Source organism: Penaeus chinensis, chromosome 30 (genome assembly GCF_019202785.1).
Source record: "Penaeus chinensis breed Huanghai No. 1 chromosome 30, ASM1920278v2, whole genome shotgun sequence".
NCBI lineage: Eukaryota > Metazoa > Arthropoda > Malacostraca > Decapoda > Penaeidae > Penaeus > Penaeus chinensis.
The window spans coordinates 17713569-17721866 of NC_061848.1; the positions used below are offsets into that span (position 1 = coordinate 17713569).

An 8298-nucleotide genomic window follows, 5' to 3' on the forward strand; every position below is an offset into this window, starting at 1 on the left:
GTGGGCGGGATTCGCGATGATTATGGTGGCTTCCTACACGGCCAATCTCGCTGCTTTCCTTGTCCTTGAGAGCCCCATCAACGATATTTCCGGTATCAACGACGCCAGGGTAAAAATGAGGAAATAAAGGGGAGCAGATATTTACTATGCCGAGAGAGAGAGAGAGAGAGAGAGAGAGAGAGAGAGAGAGAGAGAGAGAGAGAGAGAGAGAGAGAGAGAGAGAGAGAGAGAGAGAGAGGGAGAGAGAGAGGGAGAGAGAGAGAGAAAGAAAGAGAGAGAGAGAGAGAAAGAGAAAGAGAGAGAGAGAGAGAAAGAGAAAGAGAGAGAGAGAGAGAGAGAGAGAGAGAGAGAGAGAGAGAGAGAGAGAGAGAGAGAGAGAGAGAGAGAGAGAGAGAGAGAAAGAGAGAGAATGATAGGGAGAGAGGGAATGATAGAGAGATAGAGAATGATAAAAAGAGAGAAAATGATATAGAGAGATATAATGACAGGGAGAATGAGTATGTGAAAGAGAAGAAGAAGAAGGAGAAGGAAAAGAAGAAGGAGAAGGAAAAGAAGAGGAAGAAGGAAAATAAGAGGAAGAAGGAAAAGGAAAAGGAGAAGGAGAAGGAGAAGGAGAAGGAGAAGGTGAAGGAGAAGAAGAAGAATGAGAAGAAGCAGAATAAGAAGAAGTAGAATGAGAAGAAGCAGAATGAGAAGAATGAGAAGGAGAAAGAAGGAGAAGGAGAAGGAGAAGGAGAAGGAGAAGGAGAAGGAGAAGGAGAACGAAAAGAAGAAGAAGAAGGAGAAGGAGAAGGAGAAGGAGAAGGAGAAGGAGAAAGAAGAAGGAGAAGGAGAAGGAGAAGGAGAAGGAGAGAGAGAGAGAGAAATTCAAAGAGTTTGTTCCATTAATTCCAATGGTTCTTTTTGCATAGATAATCGCGCCATACAGATATACAAAATTAGGAGAAACAGTATCAAGTACATTAGTAATAGAGTTATAGAATAAAACAAAATAAAATCTCATTTTACCTGCATTTTAATGCCTGATGTCGATACAATTAAAGAGATGCAATTTTATTTTGAAAGTAATCTGGTTGGAGATGTTTCTAATATTTTGTAGTGGGTTGTTCCATATATTGACTCTACTTCCGTGTATGGTCTTTTGACATGCAGAGAGTTCATCTGTCTGGTTTGAGCGTCTGCTTTGTTACCTATTGTTTTAGAGGCATTAATCAATGAGGATAGTCATCCTTTGTGATTTTATGAATCAGTATATATGTGCAAATATTGACATTTTTGTTGAAATTTTAAACATTTTAATTTGTTTATATGGAGAGTTATGTGGCCATGCTTATTAATATTGCCTGTCGCCACCCTTGCGGCAAAGTTCTGTAGTTTTTGTAGTTTTCTTAGTTGAGCTACACATGTTGGAACAGTAGTCTATAATTATGAGTGCAAAGGTTTTTACAGTAGTAATTCTAATCTTGGTGGGGAATTAGTTTGTTTATGTGATTTAGTTGTATTAGTGTGCCCATTCCTTTTTTGTAAATGTTGTCCTTGTGTGTCTCAAAAGTCATGTGTCGATCTTAGAATACTTCTTGATTTTTAACGGAAATACTTGGTTTAATGTGACAGCCTTCAAATTCTATGATTGTCTTTGTGGAGACTTTGGCTATGGTTTGTCGACTGCCTAGTAAGATACATGGAGTTTTATCAGGATTTAGTTTGAGGCCATTGTAGTCAAAATACAATTTTGCTTCTGTAAGAGTCTGTTAAGTATTTCTTATCAATTTATTTAAATTGGTTACAGGGGCAGCGTGAAGGAATTGAAAGTCATCGGCATATTGATGAAGGAGACAGTTGTTTGCAATGGTTGATAGATCGTTAATGAATATAGTTCATAAGATTAGGCCTAATGTGAAGTGGTTTCTTGACGATAGATAACTTCTGAACCAATGGTTATTGATTCCATGATTGTTAATTTTGTTAAGTATGATTTCATGGCTGATACTGTCAAATGCTTTTGATAGATTGCACACTGTGAGTAGGTTGAATTGATTTTTGTCTATGTTATCATAATTTTCGTTTGTGATTTTTAATAACGCGGTTTCAGTGGATACCTTACTTCTAAATCCATGCTGCGTTTCAAAAATGAGTTGATTGGATTCTAAGAATGTTGATAATTGACTTGCAATATTTTTTTCTAGCACTATAGGTATCAGTGTATCAGTTACTGGGTGATAATTATTAATTTCTATTAATTTGTTTTGTTGTCTGTTCATAATTGAGTCTACCGATATTAGCAAAGTATTCGTTTAGATGTTTTATGTCTGTATGGTGTTTTTTATTTGGTGCTAACATTTTAACAGTTTCCATGTTTCCTTGGTGTCAGGTTTACATTCTTTGAATGTTGTTTTGAGTTGTTTTTTAACATTTCTATTTCTTTGTCTGCATTCAGCCGGAAGGGGAATGTCAGTTTTATTCGTTCTGAGAGATCTGTGAGTGTTATTCGGTTATTTATAGCTCTTTTGATGTCCTCAGACACAGAAAAGGTAGCATTATTTTCAGGTTGGGAAAACATTCCAATCTTATGCAATATTTTGATGGAATAAAACGAAAGCTTTTAGGTTTCAGATTCAAAGTACAAATTTTCTGATTCTTTAAACTATAATGAACTGCAAAACCGCGTGGAAATTTATTAGCATGATCCTCTGTGGCAACATCCTGAAAAAGCTATCCTACCCGTCACATCCATAACACACGAGGAGGAGCTGGCAGCGAAAACCCGATGATATTACAAATATTTTATGTTTGTCAACTTCAATTAAACTGCCTATAAAATTCAAAGGCATATTAAGCCATTTAAAGATCTTATTTGTGCTGTCACATCATAATATGATGCTCACTATTACCACAAACAAAATCTTTAAGTAAATAGTTCTACAAAACACAACTGAAGTGGTCGTTAAATAAGTTATAGATATCTGAATCTGAAGTCTAAGCTCCATCATCGCATTCGTAAGGTATGTGGTATTGGCTTTTTATCTGTAGTAAACGTCTCGTTATGCACATTAACGTGTAACACGAAAATTATAATGTAAGTGCAAGTGCTATGGATCTGGATTGAACTTTAATAGGATATTAAATTGACGCATACAGAAGACGCTTTATATAATGAACTCAGATCTGTTTGTTATAATGACGTCTATTAGGGATAAATTGTTTATGTGACCCTTGTAGGATTAATTATTATCTTTTTTTCTTAATGATCCCAGTAACAATGCATTTTATTTATTTAGGTCGTTATATAAATCACTTAAGATGAAAAAAAAAAAAAAACATTGAAATTTCTCTAAAAACAGATGTAGCATGACGGTGTTTATATATTACCAATAATGAAGAAAGGATACATACTGCTTTGCATACTCTCCACCTCGCCCTGAAACACATCTATAAACACGAAAGATCATAATATAAATTAAATTACTTGACATTTCTTAATGATGCCATGTTTTACTAATGTAAATGATGTCAATATTTCTCTCCGTAATTATCATTTATATTTCTTCAAAATGGCGAAGGAGGGATGGTACATCGATATGTTCTGTTTTGATTGTATTGTATATTTGACCGTTGGTCTTGCAGACTGTCTGGCGGCATCAAATAAACTGGTCGTTTTTGTACTTGATTTTGTTCAGAAATACTTTTACACTACATTTAGTCGCATATACTTTTGCTTTAGATATGTTTTCAAACTTTTGAACAAGAAAGTGTCTTTTCCCCTCTTCTGTCTTGCTCGTTTGAGGTAGAGGGGGACAAGTGTAGTGATTAACCTTGCCCGTCTTCCGATAATCTATCCAGGAGGTAATAAAAGAACACTAAAATCTCATGTTAATAGAACCAAAATAGTCTTACCGATTTTCTTCAAAATTGGGTATTTTGTTAATTTTAGCATTCTACATCTCTGGTACAAAATTTGTGGAAATTCCCCTCAAAACCACATTCGTCTCTTGTGTACCGCTTTTGGCCCACACTGTTGCATACTTTGCAATAAAAAAAATCAGCATTGTATATGCTGATGAAATCCAAAGAGATTGACGCAAACTTTTTTTGAATTTCGGTCCCCTTTTTTTTTTGGCAAAATTTTCATTTTTTTATTTTTTGGATTTTTTTGTTGGAAACTAAGGCAAATTTTGAAAAAAAGCTGGCGGCAATCTCTTTGGAATATATCGATGTTTATGCTGATTTTTTAAATTGCAAAGTATGTAACAATGTGGGCCAATAGCGGTATGCAAGACACGTATGTGGTGAAAAGTTTTTATGGGCATTGGGGAATTTCCACAAATTTTGTACCAAAGATGTAGAATGCTAAAATGAACAAAATAACTTTGAAGAAAATCGGTAAGACTATTTTGATTTTATTAACACAAAAAAAAAGAAAAAGAAAAAAAGAATTAGCACCCTCCACCCTTTTACCTGCCACCACAACTTTGAGGGACGATCACCTTAAGTGGTCGTGGGGATTGTTTAACATAGGAAGTAAGAAATAATTTGTAAAGTATTTGTTCGGCCAAAGTGACCATAAGTGACCGGTGCTTTATGTTTATCTTCGGCCTTTTATTCGGTTTTTATCCAACGTTCTATTTCGCTACTTTATCGTTCATGCTTTATCTTCATTGTATTGTTTCATTTTATGTTCGTTTATATCTAGCGTTCTATTTCACTTTTATCATTCATGTTTTATCTTTGTTGTATGGTTTTATTTTATGTTCGTTTTATCCAGCGTTCTGTTTCACTTTTATCGTTCATGTCTTATCTTCGTTGTATGGTTTTATCGTTTTTTTTTTTTTTTATTACGTGTATTATTTTATTTCATCATTTGTATTTTAATGTTGTAAGGTCCTTTTAGTACTACCGTTCATTTCACTGTCTTTGTGTTTGTTTTCGTTTGTTTTATCGTTTGATTTATGGTTTGTTTTATCTTTTGTTTCATGTGTTTTATCGTTTGTTTTATCGTTTGTTTCATGTGTTTGATTGTCTTTGTCTTTAACTTTTAACTTTGAATAAACTGTTTTATGTATGCTTATCTTTATCAACGCCCGAACTTACGAAAAGGTAACAGTGCGATTGATGATGAGATAACACTAACTACCCATGAATGGCAACTTGGTTCCAGTGATTCCTTTATTTTAATCAAGGTGATTCTCTGCCTAATTACGTATACGCACACGCCTCTCCTCGGCTCATATCACGCTTACCAACCTTTGTATTCTTGCACCAAGCACATACACCACACACACATACTACACTAACACCCTTTCGCTCCTTTCCCTACACTTGTCTTCTAAACTATCATTCTTCCTCCATACACAATACGTTCCCATACGTTAACTTTTTACATATTTGCGAGGTATAATTGTATTTAGCTTTTGCTACACAGGTGATGTGTTGCGTCGTCCCAATGCGGTTGGATGATTTTTTTTTTTTTTTTGAGAAAGAAAACGAAAAAGAAAAAGAAAAAGAAAAAGAAAAAGAAAAAGAAAAAGAGAAAGAGAAAGAGAAAGAGAAAGAGAAAGAGAAAGAGAAAGAAAGAGAGAGAAGGGGGGTAGAGAGAGTGATGAAGAAGGGGGATAGGGATAGGGATGGAGAGGAATAGGGAGAGAAAGAAGGAGTGAAGGAGAGAGGGGGAGAAACGGAAAGAAAGGGAGAGAGAGAGAGAGAGAGAGAGAGAGAGAGAGAGAGAGAGAGAGAGAGAGAGAGAGAGAGAGAGAGAGAGAGAGAGAGAGAGAATGAGTGAGGGGAAGGGGAAAATTCATTCACTTTTCTCTACAGTTGCGCAATCCAGTCGAGAACTTCACCTTTGCAACAGTGAAGGGTTCGGCCGTGGACATGTTCTTCCGCCGTAAGACCGAGCTGGCCAACATGTACCGTGTCATGGAGGCGCATAATTATGACACTGCTGACCAGGCCATCCAGGCAGTGAGAGACGGGTATGCCACAAATGGGCTCATATGCCACGAATGGACTTATATTTTTCGCTAACTTAAATTTTAAACCGAAAGGCAATGATGGATGCATAGTATATCAGCTAGAGATGACCTCATTCCACAATTAATATCTTAAAATGCCAGTGGTACTTTCGGTAGACAGTTTATATAATCTAATGAATTTACTTTGTTCGGTTACTTTCTCTTAAAACTTAGGGTTTGCGAACAAATTTCCTTTCCGGTTATATTTATTACTAAAGAAAAGACAGGTATTTCAAATATAATTCTCATTGATCAATGTATTGATCAATTTTGCAGCAATCTGCATGCTTTCATATGGGAAAGCTCCCGCCTGGAATACGAGGCTTCACAAGACTGTGATTTGGTGACGGTCGGAGAGCTCTTCGGCCGCTCGGGTTTCGGCATTGGATTGCGGAAGGGCTCGCCTTGGTCAGAGAAAATAACCATTGACATCCTAGAACTACATGAGAGTAAGTAGGATAGGATACATAGCAAACACGAAGGTTGCTGAAAGGTAATAAGATAGAAGAGAAGGACAAAGAAAAAAGAAAATTATATAATCACAAGAAAACGGTTTGAGAATATTATCGGCAATCTTTTTCTTTACTTCATTAATGAATAGAAAGTATTACGGATGCAATACATACTCAATATTTCTGAATCTAGAATTTCATTATTTGACTGGTATTATAAAACAAACTAAAATATCCACTAGTATCAGTGGCATCGGTTTCATCAGGTTGATTTGCGAGTACCTTCCACTTTATACAGGAGGTTTCATGGAGAAATTAGACAGGTCATGGATCTGGAATGATCATTCTCCTTGTCAAGATCTCTTTGGCGAGGACTTTTCCAAGCGTCTCGGCCTGAAGAACCTCGAGGGGATCTTCCTCATGGTAGCCGGTGGCATCTTCACTGGCATCATCCTCGTCTTTATCGAGATATTGTATGACCGCTGCAAGAGCAAACACGGACAGGCAGCCCCACAGAATCACAGACGGGGCAACAATGATGACCAGCATGACGCAGAGAATAGAACAGGCACAAAGGTAAAATGGGCAGATCTGTGACTAACTTCGTTTTTACGATATATGTAATGTGAATATGGAGTATTGACGAAAACAATATTTTAAATGAGCTCCCAATACAGCATCAACAACAAACACATCCATTTCTCTCCCAGGGCCTGCCACCTTCTATCAATGTCTCTAGTGGCCACAGGGGAAGCACAACCTCCGGTAAGTATAATTAATACTGTCATGTTATGATCGTCCTTTATCCAGTGGCGATATAATGACTTTTGTGCTACTTCCAGATTCCAGATCGAACAATGTAATGCGCAATGAATATGAAAGGCATACCCCTAGTGATGAAAATGGTGGAATTACTTCGAGTCTTCACTTATCGGGCAATCAGGAAGTCTTCCAGGACGTTGAAGAACGTCTCAAAAATAGTCCAAATATTCCAGAAGAATGGAAGACACGCACGGCTCTCGAGTGGTTCCAGTTCTACCTAGACACACTGAAAATGGACGCAGCCGGTGACTCCAGTGAGGCCGTCGCCATATTAGAGGACTTTGAGGAATTTGTGAAAGAAACTGGCATAACAGATCTTAAGGACCTTTACCCTGAAGAGATGAGTGGAAAGACAGCTGATCCAGAAATAGACGTCGGGGATGCCGAGGGCATTAGTTATCATGTGGAAAGATGGAAATTCCCGGAAAAAGTTTCCTCTGATACTACCCCAAAGTACAAGAAGACTTCTTTTGAACAGTTGCCGGATGTTGTGGACACACTGTAGGACGAAATTGCTTCTACAGAACACATGAAAATGAATGTCAAGGAATGAGTGTGACCCAGAGCTCACTATATATAAAAGGCCGATTCATGTGCGCTCTGGTTAGTCTTAGTAATCAGAGATATCCTTAAATAGCGATATATCTTTCTTTATTGAATCCATGTATTCACTTGTCTTGCGCTGATCTTTTCCATTAAATGCATTTTGTTGATTGTGTTATGAAATAAATAAAAAAATCACAGTTAGTCCAGACCTCGTTTAGGGTCCTACATTTTCAGGAGGGAGGGAGAGGGGAAGGGAAAGGGACAGGCAGAAGAGAGAGAGAGAGAGAGAGAGAGAGAGAGAGAGAGAGAGAGAGAGAGAGAGAGAGAGAGAGAGAGAGAGAGAGAGAGAGAGGAGAGAAGAAAGAGAGATAGAGAGAGAGAAACACACATACATATGTATGTATACAAGCACACACAAGCAACATGTCGCAACTCCCCCCCCCCTCCCTCCCCCCTCAAAATCAAATTCA

The 8298-nt window shown here is 37.3% G+C and overlaps 1 protein-coding gene across 2 annotated transcripts in view; it reads left to right on the forward strand.

Moving 5' to 3' along the window:
- LOC125041063 (glutamate [NMDA] receptor subunit 1-like) overlaps positions 1-8016 on the forward strand; it is a 57641-nt gene extending 49625 nt beyond the window's left edge. Inside the window, exons 16-21 of one of the 2 annotated variants that reach the window (XM_047635812.1) lie at positions 1-109; positions 5812-5969; positions 6285-6457; positions 6759-7036; positions 7171-7225; positions 7303-8016. The exon at positions 1-109 is cut by the window's left edge and continues 40 nt beyond it. In XM_047635812.1, the coding sequence (XP_047491768.1) occupies positions 1-109; positions 5812-5969; positions 6285-6457; positions 6759-7036; positions 7171-7225; positions 7303-7787 (1258 nt within the window). In that variant the 3' untranslated portion in view covers positions 7788-8016. The remainder of the gene's footprint in view (positions 110-5811; positions 5970-6284; positions 6458-6758; positions 7037-7170; positions 7226-7302) is intronic. The other variant, XM_047635813.1, reaches the window with a different exon arrangement.
- Positions 8017-8298: the final 282 nt, after the last annotated feature.